A 27,398-nucleotide genomic window follows, 5' to 3' on the forward strand; every position below is an offset into this window, starting at 1 on the left:
GTTTAAAGAGACGCAGGCCACACTACTGAGAGGCTGATAAAACTAGTGGTAACTTGATCAAAGGGCTGCTGGCAACCCTCAGATGGGATTTAAGAGAATGACACACCACCAGCACTCCAACACACCAATTAGATAGGCAAGCGGCAGCGGCGCTAAGGAGGTTATCTGTGAATTGAAGTGACACGGCGTAAAACAGATAAAAGAAAGTTCTCTGTGCCTCTCTATCTTTCTCTTTGTACGAGTTTGTATGTACAGTCCTCTTTCTTTCACATGTGGACTTTCATCCTCCTGAAGTTCTTTGTACCCTAGAGGTGTGTCAGGGGCGTTGGCTGTGCTTAGTGGCAAATGTGAGACAGTGAATGGGTGAGAGGAAGTAAAAGTGAGAGCAGGAGAAGAAGAGTGAAGGAACCGGTACTGTACAGTTTGTGTTTGTGGTTACACTAGCTGATCCTGTCTGTGCAGGATCATATCTAAACAGTAGCCGTGTTGTTTGTGTCTGCCTCCAGGCTTGCAATCAGGTAGAATAATTTATCAGTTGCAAGCTTGTTTCATAATCTGCTGGAAATCTTTCAGGTGAAACGCACTCCTTGCTTGTGTGGTTAGGTTTCTGTCTCTTTAAGAAGAAAACCCCTGCCCTGGTACTTAGTGTAAAACCAGGATGTTACAGTGCATTATGTTGATTTCAATCTAGAATTAGATTGTGATACTTTGGTTTGCATTAGAGAGCTAAGCCAAGAGCTCCTTTGGCTGCACGCAAAGGCCAGAACCACACTTCCTGTTGTGAAAACGAGACAGGGAACCGACACAGCTAAGGCCCGACCTACCCCTCTTCCACCTCCTCTGCTCTCAGGGAAGAGATTGTAATTAAAGTTGGAAGTTTATCTCCCCTTCACACACCGGCAGCTTAGAGCTCCTTGAAAGAGTCCAACTTTCAGCGCGCGAAGCTTCAAACACACTGAACCCGAGCCAGACACCCAAAGAGCTCTGCATCTCTGCTCTTCATAAGCCTCTTACATATCCTCCTCCTGCGCCTGTTGCTGTGTGTGTGTGTGTGTGTGTGTGTGTGTGTGTGTGTGTGACTCAGCCGAAATTATGCCACACACATTCATTTACATGCTCACTTGAACTGATACAATAACACACACACGTAAAAAGTAGCAGCAAAAGTGACAATTTAAAATCAGTTTAATATGCTGACCTTGTATGACAGTGGTAAGGATGATGATGTGCTGACAGTTGTGGTGAAATCATGTTGGAAACTCATCATCTCCTCTCTTTTCAGTGGCCTATCAGAGAGGAGGAGAAGGTGTAAGCAGCGCTGGAAGGTAAGAGTTCATTTATTGTTTTTAGAAAAAGTGTGCATGATAATATTTAAAATACACATCACATTTTGGGAAATGTAATGGTGATTAGAATACATTAACAGCAGCAGCAGGATGTTAAACTTCCATGAGCAGGGTTGGGCATGTGTACTTTCAGTCAACAAACACTAGGGGGAGTGCTGTGACTTTCTTGAGAGCTGAGGAGGGGTGAGGATGTGCATTAAACATGTTATGGTAACAGGAACAAAGCCCCATGTAGTCTGCCAGGAGCCCATCCTCATCCTATGTGGTGAAGAGCCACGTCCAGCCACAAGGCTGTGCCATAGCGTCACTGGAAAACATTAATGGAGATACATGCACACACATAGCGGTAACAGCACACCTCTTCGTGTTGTGGAATGGTGCATTGTGCACAAACAGTGAGACTGTGCAGAATTACACTTGGCAGGGATCAACTTGTTCCCACTCATTTGTGTATCCACTGGATGGCATTTGGCATGTTTTCATACAGCTGGGAAACAGTGAAAATTGAGTGTGCTGACAGAAAAGAGGAAATACATATTTTACTTTAATTTGTCACTCATCTGTTTGTATTAATTTGATGCCCTCTTTTTACTGAGAGCACAGAATGTACACAGTACTGACTATAAGTGTACATTTGTGTGTGTGTGAATGGATAGTTAGCTCGGAGCCATCAGCAGTAAATCCATATTCATTATATTATCCAGTTCTATGATTGAATCCCGTACGCAGCATGGCTGTGTCAGCTCTGCACAAAGACAATGGCCATTCAATATCAACATACAACTGCCAGGGTGATTGAGGAGCTATTGTGAGATTGTATTTGGCTGTACAAGACAAATGTGTTCATTACCCAAAATGAATCCAAGAAATGAGTCATTTGAGAGGGAATGAGGAAACGTAATTCAGTGCTTATTCAGTGTTGGGATATGCAAAATGGGAGTTGCACTGTGGAGATTTGAATACTGAAACAGTATATGGCCCTAGTAGAGCAGACTGCATTCTCTTTGTGTGCTAGATTGATTCATTTCACGAGCAATGGGAGACTTTTCATTCTCAGCTCTGTTAACACTCAGTGGTTGGCCTGAGGTGAGGTAGTACAGTAGAATCCTGTTGAGCAAGTGATCATGTATTGTATTTGGATTAAAGCTGAAGAAATAGGAGCAAGACGTGGAAACAATAGAGATGGATGGTGAGACGATGATGTGTAGGACTGGTCCGCATGGGTCTCTGTTCTGGTGCTCGAGTTTCACTAGTTTCCTTCTGTGCGGCTTAAAAGAAAAAAAACTTTAAATGATAGAGATGTTGTGTGACACCGAGGAATCTACTCAGGGAGCATTTGTGGTTCACTGGCTGTTCAGGACGCACATTTCGCAACATTGGGAGTGAATTTTATCTGGCTGTCTAATCCAGGCGGTTCGCTAATGCTCACGAGGGCTCAGGGAAAGTGTCATCGGCTGTGGGCAAGTCAAGCACACACAATCTATTTAGCTGGGCTTTTTTTCTAATGTGCTCCCTGGGCCCGTGTGTGTGTGTGTGTGTGTGTGTGTGTGTGTGTGTCCAAAAGGCAAAAAGTACTAAAGCCGGATTTTTCCTATTCTCAGCTGCTGGATAAATAAACTCCATATAATCTTCTTTTAAATATTGTGTTACTGTGGGTGTTTCAGTTCATTCACATAAATGTCATTGTGGTGTTGGCTCAGTCTCTTACTATTGTCAACCATTTGGTCTTTCTTTTCTCTTTTTTTTCTACAGGCCTGGTTTGCTAAACATTGGGGAATCTGCCACTCAGCCCTGGCTGGCAGACACATGGCCCAACTCTTGCTCCAACCACAACGACTGCAGCATCAACTGCTGCACTGCAGGCAACGGCAACAGCGACAGCAACTTGGCAACATACAGCCGCCCAGGTACGTCGTGCCGGCACTTCCGTACATAAGCAACAACCAAAATAAACACTCGCCTCAAACGCAATGATGCAGTGGTTGACAAAATAACTGTAGAGATAAGAAACGTAGGAGCTGGGGGAATCTGCAGTGCAAAAGGAAGTAGAAGCTGATATCTGGGTTAGCTCCCCGGAGAGTTGTTCTGTGTATCTCTCCTTTCTGTAGGTCTCCACAAGAAAAACCTGAAGAAATATTAGGATTAAGAGAGGCTGTGTGCTTGTGTGTTTGATTTATCTGAGGTTAAAGTAGAGCTGTTTTAGGCAGGAAATAAAAGGAGCACACTGAGAGGGGCTTATGGCTCTACTCTGTTGCTAATCGAATTGCTCTGCTGATTTCCATACTGTTGTTATAGCCGGTAATGTAATTTCCCCTAAGTGCTCAGTTATTTAAGAAATGTGCAGCGGGCGAAGAGGTCAAGGCTGGACTGCAGACTTTGGCCAGGAGCAAAGGAAGAGAGAATGATAGAGGGAGAAAGGTGCACCTGGAAGACCAGATGGAAAGGGGGGGGGAAAGGAATGACGAAGAATAAGTATATGATGAAACATACGCTGAGATGTATGAGCGGAGGTAGAGAGCGTGAATGAGGGAAAGTAGGGTAGGGTAGGTGGAGAGGAAAAAAGGGGAGGAGACTTATGGAACACCACCAGGTGGCCTTTTTAATTTAGTCAGCACTAGTACAGTTGTAAACAAAAGGGAGCAAATTTGGCCTCAATATCATATACACCACTACGATACAATATACATTATTATATGCACACACACACACACACACACACACACACACACACACATACTCGCAGTGACCTATCTGAGGAGAGAAAAGAGTAAAACTCGCAGCCAAAACTGTCAGCTTAGATGACACAGGACTTGCTGTTATTCACTTTCAGCTGTGACCCGAGTCTTAAACAACCCTATCGTCGGAAACTTGGCCTGCAATGAAATGCTTTATGTTCTAAATTATGCACTTTGGGACCATGCCTTTAAGGGCAGCCCCATAATTCCTATCCAGCTGTTCAGCCTAATATCCATCCAGCCATTCAACAGTTTCTCCTTACTTCAAACTGTTCCCATTGAGGATTAATAATTCATTCTGTGGACTTTATAGTCATCAAGTTTAGTTCTTTCTTTGTGCTAATCACCCGTCTGAGGTTGAAGTGTTCAGATCTACCTAAACATGGTGTGAGATGTTTAACAGGGTATAACAGGCTAAAGGCAGCCCTCACTCTCCGCATGACACCCTGCTGTATGACACTAAGGAGCTTGCCAGTCGCATGCTTTGTGTGTGTGCCAAACCTAAACTCTGTGAACATTAAGAGGATCACTGACTAGGTGACAGAGCAAAGAAATAGGAGTTAATGTCCCTTTATCTCAGCCATAGGGGCGCTTTCACACGTCAACCTTTGAAGTGTCAAGCTGTTCTGTGCTGCTGAAATGCGAGGTGCGCGGCACGAGCAGCGTGCACCTATGGCCGTCCTTGGTATTTACCGCAAGGCTGGCTCTCAGATCTGCTGGAGGATTTGAATATTTTATGAGCCAGGGAAAATTGGATCTGTCAGTGGAGCTGTGCTTTTACTGCGCGCCTCATTCCAGGTCTTTGATACAGACATGTCTTTCTGTCCCTCTCAATGAGCAAAGATGCTCCCACCGTCAGATGGGAAAGAACAGAGATGACACCCACACTGAGTCATGGATGAGACTGAGAGGAGGCTGAGCGGGAAAGGTGTAATACCACCTGTGTCACTCACCTAAAGTAGATCATCATTTGGCTAACAAAACCGAGGCGTTGAACAGGAATAGAAATGTCCCTCTCTCTCTTTTAATAGCTTAAAATGATCTGATGTAAATATAATTCACTTTCCTCAAATAAATGCTGTGAGCTCTACAGTAGATCAGATGATGTCCTATTGTTTCAAAGCTTTTCACCGACTAGGCATACTGCGCCTAAGCTGATCAGCAGTAGGCGAGATTGACTAAATAACCTCCTCATGTTCTCCAGCCGACTGCATCGCCAATTATAACAACCAGATGGAAAACAAGCAGACCAACCTCATGGTGCCAGAATCAGGCGTCTATGGAGATGTAGACTTGTCCAACAAGATCAATGAGATGAAGACCTTCAACAGCCCGAACCTAAAAGATGGCCGTTTTGTGGGTCCAGGGGGCCAGCCGACGCCGTACGCCACCACCCAGCTCATCCAGTCCTCCATCATGGGCAACAACGTTAACTCAGACAGAGGAACCGGAGGGAGTGGAGGAGGACTCCTAGGTGGAGGGGAGATGAATGAAAAACACTGCTGGAAGCCCACCTCAGTCCAGCAGCAGAAACAGGAAATGGGCTCCCAGCTGCAGTACAACATCATGGAGCAAAACAAGCTGAACAAGGGTGAGTGTGTGGAATACGCAGCAGCCATGATTAAAGAGGTCATCTCCGAGCCATGATCTTCCTCCACTTGATTTTTCCCCTCTGTTCTCTCCTCTCCCGGCTCTTTCAGCCTCACTGTGGAAGCCTGTAGAAGAGTTTCATGCTCATATTTACCTTGGTTCTGTCTCGCTCCTTTTCAGTCAACATAAGCGTCATCACTCTTTCTTTCTGCCTGTCTGTACGGCATTCATGTAACCCCCTCATCACCCTCCATGCAATCATGTGTAATCTTTGCCGCTTAAACGTGGGCCAGGCCTGAATTGCTGTCATTGTATGGTATCTGGGTTGTCTCTTTGTGATGAAGGCAGGTGTGAGGGTTTATCTTTGGTATCAGATTTCTAAAGGAAAGACAAAGATAACTCTTGGATCTTTAACCGCTTTGAACGAAGCTATCATCACCTGGTTGTACCTGCAGAAAGGAACCACATCTGGTGTGATAGTTTTGAGATTCTTGTGGAGATGTTGCATGTGTTCACATACTCACCTGAAAATTATAACGCATGAACTGCATGCCTTCTGTCCTTTGCATTCCTGTTATAAATTATCATACATCATTTCACATTTCCATGGTAAGGTGGTTTGGTACAAAGTGGATGCTTTGCTTTGCTTGAAACTTTTTGAGTTGGCACGATGTCTGCCGGGGGCCCACACTAACCTTTAGCTCCATTCTCCCCACCATCAGACCGCTACAGAGGAGGTGACAGCCCAATGCCAGCCACCATCCCCTACAACCAGACCCATGACAGCCACACTGGAGGCTCCTACAACAGCTCTGACCGAGGCAGCAGTAGTACCTCTGGTAAGAGAGTTGGGGCATAAAGGAAAATACAAAACAAGCTGCAGAAAGGGCAGTGCGAGGTTGTAAAATAAACCCCTCCTGAGGCTCTTTCTCTCACTTAAAATTAATAGTTTTGTTTTTGATATTTTGCTCGATTTAATCTGCCAAATTTTCCCACCTTATTATTTTTTGTGAACCATATAATCCATATAACTCCGCAACTCCATTTGAAAATCCCAATTTTCCTCGAAAGCAATAAATCACCTCGAGACGCTAATAATGCGTGCTTTAAAATGCTAATTTGATTAATTTCCATGTCAGCCTATCTTGAGGAGAAATTGAAAGGGAGATGCCTTCAGAAAGTCGAAAATTGCAGAACAAAAAGAGAAATGGAAACTGACAACAGTGCCTCCAAACAAAGGCGCATCGTGCCAGGCATTCGCTTGTGCCTTTTGTTTCCTGGGTGCAATGTCATCCAGGGGATGTTTAAAGCAAATTCAATAAAAGGAGCTTTTTATTAACTCTGCTTTTTTGTTTTGTTTCCCTGCTTTCTATTTCATTTCTCAGTTTGTCCTTGCATAGTTTGCATTGCTTCCGTTAATTGGCTTTACTTTAATTCCAGTATGGAGCAGCCTAATTTCATCAGGGCTTCAATGTCTGTCCGCGGACAAGGACAAATGATAACACATTGCAGACGGCATGCAACACTGCCACCTTAATGCCATGTATCCATTCTGATATTGCGTTTGAAGTTCAAGCCATTAAGGAGAAGCCTTTAGTGCTCGATGCACCTCACAGCTCATTGGTTCACAATTCTAATAGTTTGGTATTAATTGGACCCTTTTCTGCCGTTTTCTTTCTACCTTTTCGCTTAGTACTTGGTAATACCGCTGTAGGGAAATGACTGGGTTTTATAGTATTTCCCATCATTTAATAACTGAGAGGTATGTGTGCACACTTGCATTAAAGTGGAGGGTTGCATTAGCCTTTGCACTCTGCCGTGTAAAATGATCTTTTCTTTGTTTGCCAGCCTTGTTAATGCATTTTATCTGCTGTCAATTCCTCACTCATTACCTTACTATTTCTTCAACATTAATAATTGATGTGTTTTTCAGAGACAGAGCAAGTTATGTGTCTATAGGTGTCTTGTGAGTGATGGAGTGCTGTTTTTTTCCGTTTGAGCAGGGAGTCAGGGTCAGAAGAAGGGAGTACGCACCCCCAAACTACCCAAACAGAGCACAATGAATTGGGCTGACCTTCTGCCCCCTCCCCCTGCAAACCCACCCCCAAGTCGGAGCACAGAGGAGTACTCTCTATCCATGGAAGAAAGGTGGGACATGTCTGCACAGACACAAAGACACAGACAATCTGACAGGCATGCAGACACTGTATTTAAATACGAGTTCAATCGTCTTGCCTTCTCTCCTGTTTCTTGCCTTCAGTGCAAGCATTTGCCCCAAGGCTTCTCTATCTATTAGTGCTAGACTCATGTCAAACCTTGATAGAAGGATGCCATGAATATTTAGTTTATGTTTTCCTGGCTTCAGTATGTGAAAACATTCATGTTTTTTTGTGAGTGATATGACGATAACGAGGCTGGTTTCTCTCTGCTGGCAGCTGTGAACCAGACATGCAGTGCCCCATGCCCCCCTCTCACATGTACCTGCAGCCTGATGAGCTGGAGGAGGAAGAGGAGATGGAGAGGGGGCCCACTCCTCCCATCCGAGGGGCAGCCTCTTCCCCCGCAGCTGTATCTTACAGTCACCAGTCCACAGCCACTCTCACACCCTCACCCCAGGAAGAGATGCAGCCGATGCTCCAAGACGCACCCGACAGCCACGAACGCAGGTACACCTGCATGACTTCTACAGGCGTAACAAGTAGTGAAAGAAGAGTGGTCAGCCTGTGTGCAGGAAATATATCTCCCAAGCATTTGAAATTCACAACTGTTTCCATGTTTTAGCCCATTAACTCCTATCCTATATTGCACAGCACTCTTGGCCATTTTTCAATAGCATATCTGAGGTTTTAGATTGATTTCTTACCTTCAAGGGAGCCATTTGTTTCACATCATTTCAGTACAGCATAAAAATCACCCGCAGTGATTTGAGAGTTGTTTGAAATAAGTAATACATCACAGTCTACATTTCATTTTTTTTGTCAAAGTAATAATATCACTGTGTGGTAATCCAGCTGTGAGCGGGAACTTGTCCATGTTAGTGTGCAAAGAAATGAAGACATCTCACTTTCAGGATTAAACTGCCAAAAAGCAGCCAGTTCAAAGTAAGATACAAAATTGGCATTTATATATTCTCATTTTCTGAATGTGATTTCTGGACACCGTTGCCATATACTCTTAAATCCTGAGTTCAAAAGTCCACTGTTCAAATGTCCAGTGGATTTAAAGAGACATATTGGCAGAATGGAATATAATATTTATAAATATGTTTTCATTAGTTTATAATCACCTGAAACTAAGAAACAGGTTTTGTTGCCTCATAATGAGCCATTTATATCTACATATGGGGCAGGTCCACCATGTTGTTACCATGTTGTTTTCATGTCGGCAACAGTTGATCTCCCACACACTTGGCACACAGGAGAAGTTTCAGTTGGTTGCAATCTCCAACCTCACCACTAGATGCCACTAAATCCTACACAGTAGACCTTTAATGTGATTGGATGTACCTCAGAAATCATCAGCATTAATGTAAATTGCATATGATTTGTACTTGGCTGTGTGGTCCTATAATAATTGTCTGGTGTTTTACTTTTTATACATAATTAATGAGAGTTGTTCTAACACCGATACCAGGACTGGAAATGCCTCCGATACTGCCTAATATGCTGCATCAGGTATCGGCGAGTACAAGAGTCTATAGACTGATCCCATACCAATGGTAATCACAATGGTATCGGATCAGTACTCTATATCAGCCGATATGCAAGTACAGGTATCGCAATCTGCAACAGGAAGGAAAAATGGTATGGGAACATCTCTATTATTTATCAAAAATATGACGGGTTTCTGTGTGTTTCTCAGGCGCCACGCTGTGAGCCCCCCACCCCCTCCAAGGCCCCTCTCCCCTTCACACACATATGGGTACATCACCAGCCCATTGGCCTTGGACACTGACGGTATGGAGGAGGAGGAGGATATTTTGGAGGAAGAGGAGGAGGAAGGTGACGAGACAGATGCAGAGGTGGCCAAGATGCACTACCACCACACTCACCCCCACACACACCCCCACCATCCCCAGATGCATCCGCGAAGGTTGCTGCTACGAGGGCTCGAACAGACGCCCGCGTCCAGCATGGGCGACCTGGAGAGCTCGGTGACCGGCTCCATGATCAACGGATGGGGGTCGGCTTCTGAAGAGGATAATGTCTCTTCAGGGAGGTCCAGTGCCGTCAGCTCATCAGATGGATCCTTCTTCACTGATGCTGACTTTGCTCAAGCGGTTGCCGCAGCGGCAGAGTATTCAGGCCTCAGGGTGGCCAAATATCCCAACACACTGGGCCAAGATGTCGGAGGAGCTTCAGGTGGGTTTTTATATGGTTGCCCAATGTTTACAAAATATGTTGCTGCAGGAAATTTTAGACGTAGTAATAGCAACCTGTTCCCTTTTCTTTTGTCAGCGCGAAAATACCAAATAAACCCGTCAGGTCACCGTCCTGGCAGCCCGGTGTCTACAGACAGTAACATGAGTATGGCAGCTGTACACAGGAGGCCTCCCAAGAAGCAGAAACAGCATCCTGCAGGTCATCCAGGGAACCAGCGACGTGATGCCTACAATGAAGGTATACATAAATAAACTGCAGTATTATAAACTGAAATTCTGTAAAAATCATACAAGCTAGACATGTACTGCATGTTTTTGCATGTAGATTTCTTCTTAAATATTTAAGATTAAATGAGCTGGATTGTTGGTATAAATCTATTATGTCATATACAAATTAAACATCCAGGGTTTCTTTTTTAGAAAATAATGTGTAGGTCTGATAATGGTCTGAAATATTGCAGCTATTGACAATCTTCCATATATTAAAGCTAAGTTGGTATTAGGTATGTACATGTTTTATCTGTAAAAGGTATTAATGACTTAATACAGCCAACAGACTGACGGAGAGAGACATGTAGCAGTGGTAGCGGTTTAGCTGTATCCCACAAGTACACAGATGGCCAGTTTGTATCAATGGCTCTGCCTCTATTCCCTCTACAGATATGGAAGGGAAAAGTGCAGTTTACTGTGATGTAGTGTCCGTAAATGACTGAGTATGGGTGTGCCATGAGCCAGAGTTTTAATCATCTTCTCTCATGTGTTTATGCACATGCATACATGGCATCACTCCTAATCTGTGACGGTGCTGAACAGATCGGGCGAGTGGTGGGCTGGAGGCCAGGGCCATGGTGGGGAGGAGTGGGAGGGGGACGGGGCTGTCTCAGGGGAGCTCTGCCCAGCTTGGCTATGCTGACACTGGGATGTCTCTCCACTCTAGCCACTAATGAAATTGCTCCAGGTGCTGTGGCTCATACTGAAGTGCCACCTTTCACTCGGCAGGAGCCGAACATAAACCAAACAGGGGCTAAATACCAGTGCAGCTGTACACAGAAGGAAAAGCTTTAACCTTGTTAAGTAAAAGAGCAATTGACTTTTACAGCATCATTCTTTACAACACACAGCCTAACAGTGGAAAGCCACTTCTTTCTGGCTGTTTCCTTCGTGCTTTGATCTTGTGGAAAGATCTTCTTTTTTTTTTAATATATCTGTATGTGAGTGTGTGCACACACTCACTCTGCTGTGTACAGTATGTGCTGTCCCAGAGCTGGCTCTCTTCTTAGTGTCAGGTGTCCTTGAGTGTTGGAAGCACTTGACAGGGAGATTTAATATCCCGCTCACTGGGAGCCAGACCAGCTATATCACTGCAGAAACCCCCCCCCCCCCCCGAACCTCCGCCTCCTGCCATCATCCTTATATCCTGGCTTCTTCCCCATCCGCTGCCCCTCCCTTTGGAGTGATCTCTCCATCCCTTTCCACTCTCTCCTCCTCTCCCGTGCTCCCCTCTCCTCAGTCTTTGTTTGAGCAGCGAGGGGGCAGACTGACAGCTCTGCAGCTCTGTCTGTCCATCAGTCCTCCTGCTGATTGCATTTGATCTGAATGGATTGTTTTTCATTTGGAGGTTATTGCCTCCCCCTGCTCCCCCTCTGTCTTCCCTTCAACCCCCACCCTACATACCCTGTCTGTGGTCTGGGAGACTGGCGCTGAGGTGTTGGATGAAGGAAATTTAAAGGAGGACAGCAAGAAAACACTTACTATGTTTGCTATGCACACAGTGCATTGTAATGTGCATTCCTGTGTGTTTCTATAAATAGTTTTACATCTCTCTACCTTTTGAAGAACTCAGGATTGAGACAACTATCCAGGCAGCGTCACCAAATACACATAAATAAGATCACTTAAGGTGCCGGTAAAAAAAAAAAGGCAGAAAAACAAGTAAACCAGCAACCCCCCCTTGCACCCCAGCAGCCTCCTTTCCCCACCCCTACCCTTCTCTGACCCACTCATTTCACTCTCGTTTGCACAGTGGATGTGAAAACACCCAAGTCATAACCCCCCCCCCCCCCCCCCCCCCGCTCGTGTCCAACCTCCCCTTTCCAAACCACCTGAAGAAANTCATATTGTGTTTGACTCTAATGCCTTTGTCTACCTCCTCTCTGAACTTAACCCGTTCCTGTCTCTTTTCATTTGTCTCAACCTTGTCTACCTAATTAACCACCAGGCCCTCCAGTACATCCTCCTTGGCAAGCCCAGAGACACTTTTCAGGCCTGAGCTCTGTCCTCGCCGATATTTCCTCATAAATCTAACAGGCGCTCTGCTCCTCCCTTGTAGTGAGCCATATCTCACAGACTGTGGCATTGATCGGACTCAGACTGAGGCAGGACTCAAGAGGCAAGAGAGATATTAAAAAACTGCAGACGCCTCACTGCTGTATGATATTGACTGGCCCCCTTTTGTATTCAGGAGGAGTGGTTGGAGGTGGAGGATAATCAGAAGAGTGTATTGAAGCTGCCTGATTCCGCCAACAAGACACAGCAAAGACATCACCTGCCCCATTAGCCTATCGTGTGTAAAAACGGAAATAAAGGCTGTGATTCTCCAAAGAGTCCCATGTTCTAAAACGAGTCTATGGTGGCCTTCGGAATGCAAGCAAGGTGTGAGAGCTGGCACTTGCTTCGTTTATTAACTTTCTAATCCTATGTGGATTATGGGTCTGACCGCCGACAAAACCATCCTTCAGGTTGGAAGCTGATTAGAAGATGAAAAGCCATCGATCGAAGGCAGATAAGGCTTTTCTCTCAGCGTTTTGTTTAGATGGCTGTGTGATGTGTGAGAGGCCAGGCGGCCCACTGGCTGGCCTTACATGAATAATGGCTCAAGGACAAGCAGCATTGATTCATCGACAGGGGAAGTCGAGCAGGTCAGAGAGCCAGCTGCTGACCGTCACGCTCCCCTCTTCCTCCTCTCAAATCTCATAACTCTCTGGCCAGATTCAGCCTCTCTAGTGTCATCTGTTTTGTTTACTGTCTGTGCGGAGGAGTTTCCTTTCGGCAGAGCTATGTGTACAGCTCTAAGTGTATGAGCACAAGCTCCAGCTGTGTTTGTGTATCACCTTGCAGGTGTGAGACAACTGACTGACAGATGATACACACTGAAGTTTCAGGAGTACACAGATTCTTGTTCCTCAGTCTTGTGCAATTACCTAAACCCTAGGTTCTGATGTCAGTGGTTAATGTGTCCTTACTTCCTGTGTTTATCCATCAGATCTCCCACCTCCTCCCATCCCACCTCCAGCAGTGCTTAAGTCACCTACACATCCCTCCAAGGCAGCCCTGGAGGGCCGGGGAGTGATTTCCCCCAAAGCAGGTGAGGCGGGCCGAGACAAGAGAGGAGGGACAGTGGGCTATCGGCCCAGAGAGGGCTCGGACACCAGAACCAGCTCGTCTGAACGCAAAGACGCTCAGGAGAGACAAAAGAGTGCCCATGGAGGGAAAGGGAATAAACATGAGGGTAGCACTGCCAACAAGGCACGCCAACACGCAGGTACGATAACAAATACAATGTGAGGGAATCCCTCGACACTGTGTGCAGTGTTTCTGATTACGCAAGTCTCAATTCCTCATACGATTGTTTTTTGTCCCTAGGTTCAGAGGACATTATGCCCTATAGCCGACCACAGTTCCCCACAGTCAACAGCCCCCGAGACCCAAGCTCCTCCAGCTCCATGTCCTCTAGGGGCTCAGGGGGCCGGCGGAGAGGAGAAGGAGGCCGCAGGAACCCTGCAGACATGGGCCTCAACACCACGGGGGCCTTCCAACCAGGAGATGAAGAGCTAGAGGTACAGACTTACAAAGTACTGAGACTATCCCTAGACCTCTACTACTATTCTAGGAACACATGATAAAAGGTGTCATGTCGACAGTATTCTTGTTGATTCGGCATCAAAGTAATCCATAAAAAAAAAAACATATTTTCGTACAAACTTGACATTTTGAATATTGTATCCTCAACATGCTACCAGCCTGTTAGTTAGCTGCACTATTTTAGTGGAGGAGACTGTGAAAATAAGAAGCAAACCGTTTAAACAATTAATAAGTCTCACTAAAATAAGTGGCGGTTGAGGGATCAGAGACACGCTGAATTAAACACCAACTGCTGTTCACTCCACAACTCCACCAATTTCTCCTCCTCTCCCACAGGAGAGAGAACTGAGACTTGTTCACATTCTTGGGTCTGAGTCCCCTCCATGTTTACTGTCTACCTGGTTTACTGCGTCTTGTTTGGTGCTGTAGAGTGCACAGCTATTGGTTGTTAATAGTGGTGTAAATCACTGGTTTCATCATGTTACTATATCATATTGATTCTTTGGTCAACGATACAATATTTGCTGATAGCATAAAGTCTGCCACGATATGATTTCAATACGATACAGGGGCCTGTGATAGATACGAGACGATACCATATGCACATATTGATGACAGAAGAAGCAGCCACGCCTTTCTTTTTTGCTTTTGGCCATAAAAAATAAAAGCAGCACATAAATAATGTAAATAACTGTCACCGCTGAAGTGCAGTAATGTGTACTTTATACTGACTCCACTAACGCACATTACACAGCACATGGGATAAGTTAACCTTTCTGCCAGAAAGATCTTTGTGAAAGAAATCTTTTCAGTTTTAACCCAAATGCTGATCTTTTTCATAAAACTAAAGGTCTATCCGGCTCAAAGCCCTGAAGGCAACCTTCTCCCAACAGCCATAAAACATGGCTTAATAACAAGATCATTTAACAAAGGTATTAAATTAAGCTCAATAATAAATGTCAAGGTTCACAGACATGGCAGTTGTGTTTTGCTATTACCCATTATTAGCTCAACCATGTTTACATTGTATAAATTAGCCTAGCACTAGCAGACGTTCCTCCATTCGTACCTCATAAAATTACATGTATTATTCATGCTTTTTCATACTCACTGTTGGTTTAGGTCACTGCATCACAGACAGAACAGCACAGTTGAATTTCAGCCTGCATGCGTTTTTAACTGAACAGAGTTGCTAATGTTGCTGAGAAGTAACGTTACGTCATGTTTTATCTCGTAACAGCATTGTTTACGTATAGCACGTGCTCTGTCTGTTGACCCCTATTTTTCTCCGAAATTGAAAATATATTCCACACTTCTGATTTATTCCTGAGTAAAAAACGTTATCTTCATCGTATTTCTCTTGACTGCTTGCCATTTGCCTGCCACTGCCTGACGGTGACATGGACTTTCAAAATAAAAGCGTACCTAAAGATGACGATCAATGTTTTCACTTTGCATCGATGATACTGGATCGTTGATCACTGAATCGATATATCGATCCAGATCAATGGATCGTCTCACCCCCAGCTGTTAACAATGTTTGTGTCATTGAACTTAACTATATGCATGAGCCAAAACTAAAATGGATAATTAAACGTTTGATTTTGTCGGAATGACAAGATGAGGTAAAGTCTGACTTTAGACAGCTCGGGCTGAGTTTTAAGATGACCTTACACCAAACATTCGGGAACATGGAAGCACGCACCACCTTTGGTAAAACTTTCATGAATTTATTCTGACATTGGAAATTTTCCTACGACAGTGAAACCGCTTAAAAGTCATTTGACGTAAGGCTGGTATTAGCCTCTCTGTATTGCAAATCTATTTTAGTTATCGGCTGACATATACGCAGATACAGATACGTCTACGATGAAGCGAATACCAGAGGATTGATCACCCGAGTTATGAAAAACTGATTATAACCAAAATCTTTTTTTGTTTGTTTTTTTCCCCAGATGGTAGAAAGCTGAAGAACAGAGGAGGAAACCGAGGAACTGTCCTGATTTTTCCAATAGCGGAGCACCATTGTTTCTCTTACGATTTTAAATATCTCAGTATTTCACCATCATGTTGGCTGCCATCATACTGTACATCAGTAGTGTTTCTTTACATCTGGAAAACAGACCAATGTTTTTTTGTTTTGTTTTTTCTAACTTATCATTTTCTATGTCCATTTTAAAAAAGGAAAGAGTGTCAGAAGATAAAAGAATGGTGCATTCAAAACAAAATACGCAGTAGTATATTTATGTTTAATTCCAATGCAATATGGAGTGAAATCCTACTCCAGACATTGACATGACTCTGCTTGCCTCTACAAGAACTTTGGAGAGCCGATACAGTCACGTTACTGTAATAAAATACCTGCGAGCAGAGAGGGGTGGACTGTCTGTAAATATACGTGTATACATGATGTCCTCTTTGTTTTACCCACTGTGGTACCTCAAATTTGTCTTCCTTGTTTTATTTTGCGAATTCTAATTTTATTATGCCAGTAAATATAATTATTATTTTATCATTTCCATCCATGTTGTAAATTGCTATATTATTTAGCTGCCCCAAGAAAGTGCCACTTTGGGATTTTTTTTTTTCTTTTCTTTTGTTTTTTGTAATGCACTGTTATGTTTCGTGTTGTTGTCAATGTTTGTTATTTGTTTTACTTTGGTTTTAAAAGCACAATCACTAAACTTTATTTTAAACCATTCTATCTATTAACCTTTTTGTCTTACTGGAGGAAAACAGGTATGACAAAAGAGTCTAGTTAATCCTGATGATGATGACGATGATGATGATGTAGGTAAAGGTTGCTGTTTACGAAGGCTGTGCTTGAAAGGAGACTCCTTGCGTTGTGATTATCTCCCTCTCCGGTTCTGACGCTAGCTCAAGTGATGAAAAAGACAGTTAATGTGAGTCATAGCTGCAATGTATATATCTTTTCGCATTGACCATGAACTCAGCTATTGCACATTGATCGAAATGGTTACATTGTCTACTAATGCACTTAAACGAATGTCAAATACAGGAAACAAGAGTCACTTTGGGAATCTGGAGAGGTTGGAATTGGACAAGAAGAGTCTCTTTTCTTGATAAGGCAGGGGTGATGGACCCCTGTTTTTTTTTAATGGAGGAAGGGTGCTGTTGTTTATTCATAGGACATCTGCAAACATTTGTTTCGTAAAGCAAAAAAGTAAAAAGAACTAAAAAAAATGACGAATAAAAAAAGTTCAAACTATACATGCTCCTCTGGTAATTTGTCAACATTCTCTGAAAGGATATGGGTGACCATGGTTCATTATGTCAGCAACTCCCACAATTTTCTGTCACACAATACAAAGTTTCTTCTTAAGAAGGTAATTTTTCTAAACAGTTGGGCATTGTAATTTCTAGCAGAAGTGAGTTAAAAAGAGCATTTGTTGGGGACAGTATGCACTATTGATGATTACAGGTTGTTCACGGGGTCTTAACGTGTCAAAAGTTTATTAATCAATTTTCACTAAAATTAAGGCCCCTTATAAGTATTAAACGTTCTTGAATAACATTTTGTGAGGTAAATTTTGTAGTTCCGTTTCAATATGTATAATTGTCCAAAAACATTGTATGCTAAAGTTCGCACAAATTTAATCATTACTGTGGTGGGTAGTGGAATTCTGTTAGTTATGGATTCCTGCAAGAAGCATCTGAAAAGAACAACTGTTAGCTCCCTTACTGACCCAATGACTGACTACTTCTTGATAACATAACACATAGGTCCCTTTACACATGGGTGTTCAACTGCCTAGCTAATGGGGAAGTGAAAGGTTTCAGATGAATGTTGATTTTACATTTTTTAGGACATACTATACTATGACTTTTTTCCCCCAACATAGATACCATGATATTTTTTAGTACAATTTTCTGGTATATTATACTATGACTTTTTTTATTACGTGCTATATTATGGCATTCTTTCATGCATTTTTCTGGCATACTGTATTATGACTTTTTTTATGACATAATATACTACGACTTCTTTATGACATATGATACTCTGACATTTTTTTGTACATTTTTTCTGGCATACTTTACAGTGACATTTTTCTGGTTACTACACTTCGACAATTTGTTTTTACATTTTAAAGCATAAGATACTTTGACTTTTTATGACTTACTATACTTTGACATTTTAGTTATAATTCCTGGCATAGTATACTATGACTTTTTTATGCCATACAATACAATAACATTTTTAGTACAGCTTTCTAGTATACTATACTGTGACATTTATATGGCATAGTGTACTATGACTTTTTTTCAATGACAGACTATCCTTTGGCTTTTTAATAATATACTATATTATGTCAGTACATTTTTCTAGTACAAGATATGATTTTTTTATGACATACTTTAATACACTGCTCAAAAAAACAAGGTAACAATTTATCATTACATTATAACACCAGGTCAGTTCAACTTCAGGGATATCAATCTGTCCATTTAGGAAGCAGAGGTGATTGTAAATCAATTACAGCTGCTTTGGTGCAAATGAAAGTGACAGCAGGTGCAATGGAGAGGCAAAAGCGAGACAACCCCCCAAAAGGGAATGGTTTTACATGTGGTAGCCACAGACAGTTCCTCGCTCCTTATCCTTCCTGACTGATTCTTCTCTAGTTTTGTGTTCTGCTAGCAGCATGAGGAGGTACCTGCAGCTAAATTAGGTTGCACAGGTAGTCTAGCTCCCTCAAGACGGCACATCCAGACCTGTGGTCATAAGAAGGTTTGCTGTGTCTCCCAGCAAAGTCCCAAGAGCATGGAGGAGATACCAGGAGACTGCTCATTACACAAGGAGAGCTGGACAGTGCCGTAGAACAGCATTAACCCAGCAGCATGACAAGTATCTGCTCCTTTGTGCAAGGAGGAACAGGAGGAGCACTGCCAGAGCCCTACCAAATGACCTCCAGCAGGCTACTGGTGTGACTGTTTCTGACCAAACTGTCAGAAACAGACTCCATGAGGATGTCATGAGGGCACAACATCCTCTCGTGGGACCTGTGCTCACAGCCCAGCACGGTGCAGCTCGAATGGCATTCACCAGAGAATACCAGAATTGGCGGGTCCGTTATTGGCGCCCCGTTCTCTTCACAGATGAGAGCAGATCTGAGCACATGTGACAGGCATGAAAGCATCCGGACATACTGTGGTGAACGTTATGCTGCCTGTGACATCATCCAACAGTGATGGGTCAGTGATGGTCTGAGGAGGCATATCCTTGGAGGGACACACAGACCTCCATGTCACAGCTAACAGTACCCTGACTGCTGTTAGGTACCGGGATGAATTCCATAGAGTGCTTCTAAGACCTTGCGCTGGTGCAGTGGGCCCTGGGTTCCTCCTGGTGCAGTGGGCCCTGGGTTCCTCCTGGTGCAGTGGGCCCTGGGTTCCTGCAGGACAATGCCTGGCCTCATGTGGCCAGAGTGGGTGGGCAGTTCCTGGATGACAAAGGCATTGATGCCACTGACTGGCCCATCCCATTCCCCTGACCTAAATCCAATTCAGCACCTATGGGATGTTATGTATCAGTTCATCCAAGGCCGCCAAGTACCGCCACAGACTGTCCAGGAGCTTACTGAAGCCCTGATCCAGCTCTGAGAGGAGATCCCCCAGGACACCATCTGCCGACTCATCAGAAGCATGCCCAGATGTTATTGGGGCCATATGCACTACTGAGCCACATTATGAGTTGACATAATAAATGTCGATGATTTTTGTTTCTCTTGACCATTGTTACATCATTTTGTTCTTAACAAATTATACAATCTACATCCATAAGATGTATATATCATGTATATCATTTTTAGTGCATTTTTTTGACATACTATACTATGCCTTTTTCAGTTACATAGTGTGATATTTTTTATGACATATTACATTTTCTACACCATTTTTAACTCTTTTTTTTTTTTTTTAACATTTTATGGTTTATCATACTATGACTTTTTTGTCACTTTTTAATGACATATTATACTATAACTTTTTCAGTACATGTTTCTGGCATACTTTACTGTGACTTTTTTAATGACATTTTTTTTCTGGAATACTACTGTATGTGTGTTGGTGATGTGACCTGTAAGAACTCAAAGTTGCAAAATCTATCTGGAAATGGTGCTGAAGAAGATCTTAAAAGGTATTCATTTTGACTTAAGGATTTTGGTATATACCCTGTGTTAGTATCTACAGCAAAAGGGGCTTTGGATTCACTAAAAAATCTCTTATGTGCATACACATTTTTGAAATCATACTTATACTGTAAAGCTGTCCATATGCATTGGTAAATGTCAATTATTGGGAAACTGAGTGCACATACACAAGCCTGATTTCTGCTCCCACAGTCAGTGGTGTCATAAATAGATTCAAAAGTAGATGCATCCTTAATCACCTGTTTGCATAGCAACACTTGTGCCTGCTCTGCCAAGCTTTAGATCTGTCAAAACAAAGAACGACAAGGACAATTTCTCTGATGTTGTCGCATCGGGGCTCTACAACAGTGCTAGAGCACCTGTCATTATGTGCAAACTATACACACAGATGTAGATATTTATAGGGGCTAGATCATTAATTCATCACATATCACTGTAGCAGTGACACCTCAGTCACCGCTGATGATCATCTTTAAATTAACTGACGATATAGTTTATACACAGCAATGGAACAGAGTAATAAGCTATGTCAGGCTTTGGCTACACATGCAACACTAGAATTAATTCAGCGTTGGTTTTAGTCTTTTAATAGGATTTATTAACAATATAAAAACATAGCAGGGTTAGCATTCTTAACCATTAGAAAACATGAAACATCTCCATAAACATGAAAACAATTTTACTTTCTATTAATATTTATGGTTATTAACCTATGTGTTAAGTATAAAAACTGCAGAAAACAATTCATAAACGCAATAATTTTATTTTATTGAAACATATTGCAGCAATAATTGAAAAGCATCATAATAAAGCTCAATGTCATTGCCTCTATTGCATTCTAATATGAAATGATCTGAGCTGGCCTCACTCGAAAGGACACACTGTACTTCAACAACACAGTCAAGGAGAGAGCTATATCAATATTCCTGGCTCAGAGGCCAAACAGCCCTTTCTGTTGTGTACAGTAGCTATTCAAATGTATTACCTATCACTAATGCCAATTCCATTAGTGTTCTCCATTACTCACAATATCAGCATCCCATGTCATTTAGTAAAGGCATTTGGAGCCATAGAGGGAGGCTAAAACCAATGGTGAAGGGATTATATTCAATTTGACAGGCCTAGATTGCTGCCAATTAGGCGTAAGGAGGCTTCAATGAGGTTACATAAGAGAGCGAATACAGTGCTCATCTTCTTTCTCATCACTCACTAGCCAGTGGGATAGCTGCTGACGCGGCAAAACAAAATATCCATAAAATGAGAAGATGACATTGTCGCCACACGGCGACTCGAGACAGCAACTTATCCTAATTGGAAACTGAAATACATTTGTTCCAGTTTATTACATCTAACCTGCCGACTGCTTGTTCTCACAGAGGCAATAACCTGGCCTATGGGAGTCTTTAATGTCAACCACTGTCTGTCTGGCTTATTCAAACATCAGTGATGAAGAAAGAGAGATGGTTCCTCCCCTTTATACTCCCTCCTGAGCCTCAAAGAACCGGAATGGAAGTCCTGTTTTTACAAGCTAATGACTGGTGCTACCGACCTCAACAAGCTGGAGCCTCGAGAGAACGACCACTCCGAGTCCTCTGCTGAAAACTATCACAGCAGTGAGAGATTTTATGTCCACTAGATTAATTTATTGCAACATCTGGATTGTTGTTTTTTGGCAAATTCAATATATTTAATTTTTTTAATGTAAAAATACAGGAATGCACAGAGGCAATCTAATCAGCAGCCTTTTTTCCCACAGCATTTTCACATCTATTATGCATACTTGTTATCTTTATAAAGAAAAAAATCTTGTTAGTGTTGACATTTGATGTTTACAGAGACAAATTAAAAATGAAAACACATAATTCAGTAATGTATTCATGGTTTGGATATGACAACTGTGGTCTCCAAATTCCCACTCCCCTCCTCCTCCTCTGCCTCTGCCTCTGCCTCTCAGCTTTCAGAGCTCCCTCCCCCCTTCTTTCCCCCAGGTGTTCTCTAATAAGCACCTTTCTAAACAAGAACAAATTTGGAACAGGGGAGAGCATCCCCTTATGCCTCCATCCATCATTTTAATGAGTGGAGGTGTGTCCAGGCCCCACAATGAGATGCAGGTGATTAAGGATATTAAGCGGATATACTGGCTGCCAGGGTTATTCACCCCATAATGGCATGAATATGCACAATGAGGCTGGATGGTCTTTGGTCTGGTCCGTACAGTTACTCTACCTGTGTGCTTGGGGGAAGGCTGTAGTGGCATGTCTACCACATTAAAACTGGGGGAAGGGGAATGAAAAAGGGAAGTGTGTGTGTTTTTAGTATAAAGCTGGATTTTCCCTTCCTTATTTTAACATGTTCAGAAACCAATTATGTTCCAAACACACACACAAATAAAATATATTTCTATTATTAATGCACCCACAATTATTAGAAGAAAAAAAGATTAGGAAACTTAATTATGTTTTTTTCCCTATGGACAAAGATTCTTAAAGTAGAAATCAGCTAAAAATGGCGATAAATGGTCTTAACAGACCTTTTTTCAACAAAAATTATGACATTGTTTATTTCCCATAAATGGTTAACTCATATTAATGAATAAACAGATGCTTTAAAAGACACTGCATATATTTTTTGCATTGTTTTTGTCCTCACAGCTCAAAAAAGAAAACAGTATGTGGATAACTTCCGGACATGAATATTCTGTGTAGATAACAATAAAATGCATTATAAGCTGATAGTTTCACTGGAAAATCAAATCTAAACAGTATTTCCCCTTTTCATTTTTCGATGGCAGTCAGATCCCCCATCCATTCCAATGGACGAATATTTTCATAACAATCCTGAGTAAAAGCTCTAAATCTTTCATATAATTTTTTTATGTGTATAAGTACTGCAACATCTCATGTATAAACACAGTTTCATAACAAATCATGTACTTCAACAATATGATTAATAGACTGAAAGGTGCCTTACGCTTCCTACTTGCCTCGTAGTCAGCCATGCTTGTTAAAAAAAGAGGGCGTGGCTGTAGCACATTCCACTTTAGATGATGTGTAACACAGTGAGTGCTTTAAAAACATCCCGTCAAATAAGTCTGTGCATGTGGGTGGAGTCAGATGACAGTAATCATAGATCTGGGCATCCTGACGAAGTCATGTAGATTGGAATGGACAGGGGATCTGAATGGGTTGAAGATTCTCTCAGGCCTAGTCCACACAGACGCAGGTCTTTATATGAGCAGATTTTTTCGCTCCTTAATTCTTAAAAACATTCCCAATCACATAGAATGTCTTTTTTTTAAATTGTCCAAATAACAACACAAAAACACAGTTGAGGTGGTATCAAGAGCATGCCAATCCCACAGGTGGCGATACAATTGTAACCCTAAAGCAAAGAAGATGCCAGCCAATCAGCTGCCTGAAAAAAAAGCTATTACCAATTACCTATTGCCTGAAGCAGTAACCTCCGAAGCACACTCTGATGCCTCAATATACTGAAAGAGTAACTGTACATTTATAGCCTATGTAAACATGTAAAAAGTTAAAACCTCCAGTGTTTATCACGTCAGCCACTGCACAAAATGCCGCCGTGACACAAACAACACACACACACTCAACACTGAAAAAAAGAGTTTCAAAAATTCTTTAACCAAAATCTTTACACAAGGTTTGTAAACTGAATATTCTGGGGTTTCAGACTAATGGTGGGACAAAAGAAGAATCACCTTGGGCTCTGGGAAATAGCCATCCATCCATTTTCAACCGCTTATCCGAAGCCATGTTGCGGGGTCAGCAGGCTGAGCAAAGTATTCCAGATGTCCCTCTCCCCAGTACTGCGTTCCCGCTCCTCCTGGGGGACCCCAAGGCGTTCCCAGGCCAGATGAGATATGTAATCCCTCCAGCATATTCTGGGTCTGCCCCAGGGCCACATACCAGTGGGACGTGTCCGGAACACCTCTAATGGGAGGCACCCAGGAGGCATCCTGATCAGATGCCCAAACCACCTCACTGACCCGTTTTGACGCGGAGGAGCAGCGGCTCTACTCTGAGCTCCTTACCCTATCTCTAAGGCTGAGCCCAGTCATTACCCATAGCTAATGCCCATAGGTGAGGGACAGGACGTAGATGGAAACCAGGGCCACGGAAGGCAAGTTTTGTTTTGTTTTTCCAAGTTTTCAGTGGGAAATAGTGATGACAATATTTACCTATCCTGTAACATTTTATAAAGCAAACACTTAATTCATTAATTCATAAAGATAACTGGCAGATTTGTTGATAATGAAAATAATTAGTTAAACCACTAACTGGTTACAAACACGTCTTTAAAGACTGTCTCAGTACTGTTTGTAAAACAGCTGCATTTTTAAACTTGTTTTATTAGGATGCATGAATATTTCTCTATATTAATAATAAATGTATAATTATATTAAGAAACGCCTTCAAGAACTAATCTTTCATTTAGACACGGTAAACAGTGTCTGCTCAACTGCAGATTAAGCCACAAAACTGCACAAGCAGAAAGAGATGACAGAAAATGGGCTTGGTTGTAATAATCTTTACAAACTTGAAAAGAATAAACAATCCCCAGTGGACTACTGATTGCACTAAATGGGCTAAAAAAAAAATCTGTAATATATTTTTGTTTCTGAGGTCTACAAAATAGCACCTGCAAAAATGAAGTTCACTGTCTTCCCATTAAAGGAATGCAAGCTCTAAGTGAATGAGTCTAATTTCTCAGAATTTCTCAGTACATTTACACCCAGGATTTAAAATAGCAATGCCAGTATGAGGTCTAATTATTCTGTATAGGATCATGCTAAACATGTACACATCTGTAAAGCACACTAACCTCTCCTCCTCTTGCAGCTTCCCGTTCTTTATGCCTTCAGTGTTTCAGTTTTGCAATCAATAATTTAAACTGCTGTTGCTTTCAGCCCTGTCCCAGCAGCCAGAAACTAATTTCTTTTGTGCACATTCAGGCTGTCTCTCATTTCTGATCGCCAAACTGCTTCATTAACCTCCTTCCCAAACTAGGAGGTAATTAAGTGAACAGCTGTGCACTGTCTGACAACTCATCTTACTGTCGCTATCCTCAGCGAGAACGTCAGCGAGGAACCCGCCATCACAGGTGCACAGTGTGTAGACAGCTTAGCAGCACCTCTCCAAAGCCATTTACACTCCAGCTGCAGGTCAAACGCCACCTCTTCAGACAATCAATCAAAACTCATTTACGTTTAATGATCTCACCAACCAACTCATCACAATTTCACATCATTACAAAAAGTTGTTTTTAATCAATGTTAAACACTTAGGCTTGTTTCGACTTGTGAAAATTGAGCTGAGATGAGTTATTGTAAAAGATAGCCGTCAGTGGTGAGCCTGCCAGACGTAATGAGAGAGGGAGTGTGGAAGCCAGCCAAACCCAAGTTTTTTTAATAACTGGGAAGTAATCTGGGTGATTTGTACATCCATTTGTCACTTAGCCAGTCATTCTAACCATCCTTATTTAGTGCCGATGGGGTCCGCACAATTAACCCAGACGAATATGGCCTCCTTGTGCCGTCGCCTGGAATCTTCCCTCCCTCAGCTTTTTCTCTGCTGTCCTCTTTGCATCTGTAAGCTGATCTCACCATCTAACATTTAATATCACCAATGAGTAATTGTCTTCATCAAAGTGCTTATGATAATTATTGATAGTGTTATAAGCCCTTTGATTATTAGTAGGATAAATTAATTCAGACTGCGCTAGGTCTTATAATTGGCGCTCTGATATGAGAGTTTTTAAAAAGCAAATTAGACACCTAACAGAAGTCTAAGGAGGCCAGGTTTACTGTGACTAAATTGCAAATGCGTCAGTCAGAAAAGAAAAGCTAAATTATTCAGTGTGCTGAGAGGAACAGTTTCTTTAATCAACACTTGCAAAATATATTCCAATCACAGTCACAGTGCATCGACAAGACGATCAAAAATTGAAGCTAATAAGTGTCTAATGAACATATACTGTACAATACAGTACAGTAGGCTACATGCTGTAGCAGGGGGACACCACCCAATATGACCCAACTTCAGCCATGGATGGTAAAAACAATGTTTCATAACAATTGCGACAATTTTAAATCAATTTCTAAAAAGACACAGACACACCAAACCTACATCAAAGAAACAGTGGCGACAAAGGCTGACTGTTGTGTTGCCTGTGTCTCAGCCAAAAAGTTGCACTTGAATACACCGCAAAGACTACAGCCAACTAGCACGTATACGTTCGGCACATATGTTCGGCGCCTGCGTGAAAGGAAATAACTATAGCATAGCAGCAGGTGGCAGTAGTCTGTATTTGTCATTCAAAAAGGAAAACCAGACTGGACAGCTATCTTTTAACATCTTTCTGAGGCGTTCTGCATGGTGTTGACACCATGTGCGGACATAGCAATTTTCGGAGTAATTCCAGGCCCCCAAATAATTAGGAAAACAACAAAAGACAGCATTGCCTTTGCAACTCTACTAGCACGTAGGAGAATACTATTAGAATGGAAGTCACCATTTGCCCCCAAAACATCTCTATAGCTTTTAGACCTCATGCTTTTCTCAAACCTGGGGAAAGTTAAATATAGTCTAAAGGGGTCATCATTTTATCTAACTACAGATTGTTTTGGATTACTGTCCATTTACATCTCCATCTATATTGTCACTGACTCAACCATTATGTCAAGAAGGAAGATGGTGTGTTCACAGTTTCAACATGCTGAATCAGCCGAAAAACAGCAGGCAAGGGTCGTTTAGTGTCACTGGTGCAAGACACACTGCAAAAACTAGGGTGACGGATGTTAATTGATGGCCTATCAATGGCTGACCAGTCTCAAAGCCTTTAGTCAATACCCTTTAGTAAACAAAACAACAGTCTGAACCCAACGGCAAAGATACAGTTTTTTGTAGTTAGTTTCAAGCTTGTTAAGAAGACAAGCTTTTGCCTGCAACTTGAATTTGATACTATAAAATTTGCTTTACAAGATGAAGGTACAGTATTCCTTCATACCGACCACCCGGAAACTAATATTAGAAGAGAGGGGCACCAAAATTCAGCCCTCACTAACGAGAAAGGCTGTCTGTTAAACACTGCAACACTTCACAAAACTTCAACCAACTGTGGTCGGGTGAAGAAAATAATTTGCTCCAAGGTCCATTTTATTTGAAAAGCCCTGCACCTACAGCACTTTGGATGAGGATGACTGGCCTGGCACTAACACTGCAACAGAGAGGCTGTTCTCTACTGGTGGATCATAATGCTATGTTCATAACACAGCAGAGATTTTTTTTCCCCC

General features: G+C 42.3%; 1 protein-coding gene across 2 annotated transcripts in view; it reads left to right on the forward strand.

The window, feature by feature from the left end:
- robo1 (roundabout, axon guidance receptor, homolog 1 (Drosophila)) overlaps positions 1–17,131 on the forward strand; it is a 267,974-nt gene extending 250,843 nt beyond the window's left edge. For both annotated transcript variants that reach the window (XM_050062181.1, XM_050062191.1), the window contains 11 exons: positions 1,283–1,325; positions 3,099–3,253; positions 5,286–5,672; positions 6,394–6,510; positions 7,675–7,819; positions 8,107–8,337; positions 9,533–10,032; positions 10,129–10,290; positions 13,315–13,593; positions 13,695–13,888; positions 15,869–17,131. In XM_050062181.1, coding sequence (XP_049918138.1) covers positions 1,283–1,325; positions 3,099–3,253; positions 5,286–5,672; positions 6,394–6,510; positions 7,675–7,819; positions 8,107–8,337; positions 9,533–10,032; positions 10,129–10,290; positions 13,315–13,593; positions 13,695–13,888; positions 15,869–15,883 — 2,228 coding nt within the window. In that variant the 3' untranslated portion in view covers positions 15,884–17,131. The remainder of the gene's footprint in view (positions 1–1,282; positions 1,326–3,098; positions 3,254–5,285; positions 5,673–6,393; positions 6,511–7,674; positions 7,820–8,106; positions 8,338–9,532; positions 10,033–10,128; positions 10,291–13,314; positions 13,594–13,694; positions 13,889–15,868) is intronic.
- The last annotated feature ends 10,267 nt before the right edge of the window (positions 17,132–27,398 follow it).

The sequence above is a fragment of the Epinephelus moara genome, chromosome 2, assembly GCF_006386435.1.
Source record: "Epinephelus moara isolate mb chromosome 2, YSFRI_EMoa_1.0, whole genome shotgun sequence".
NCBI lineage: Eukaryota > Metazoa > Chordata > Actinopteri > Perciformes > Serranidae > Epinephelus > Epinephelus moara.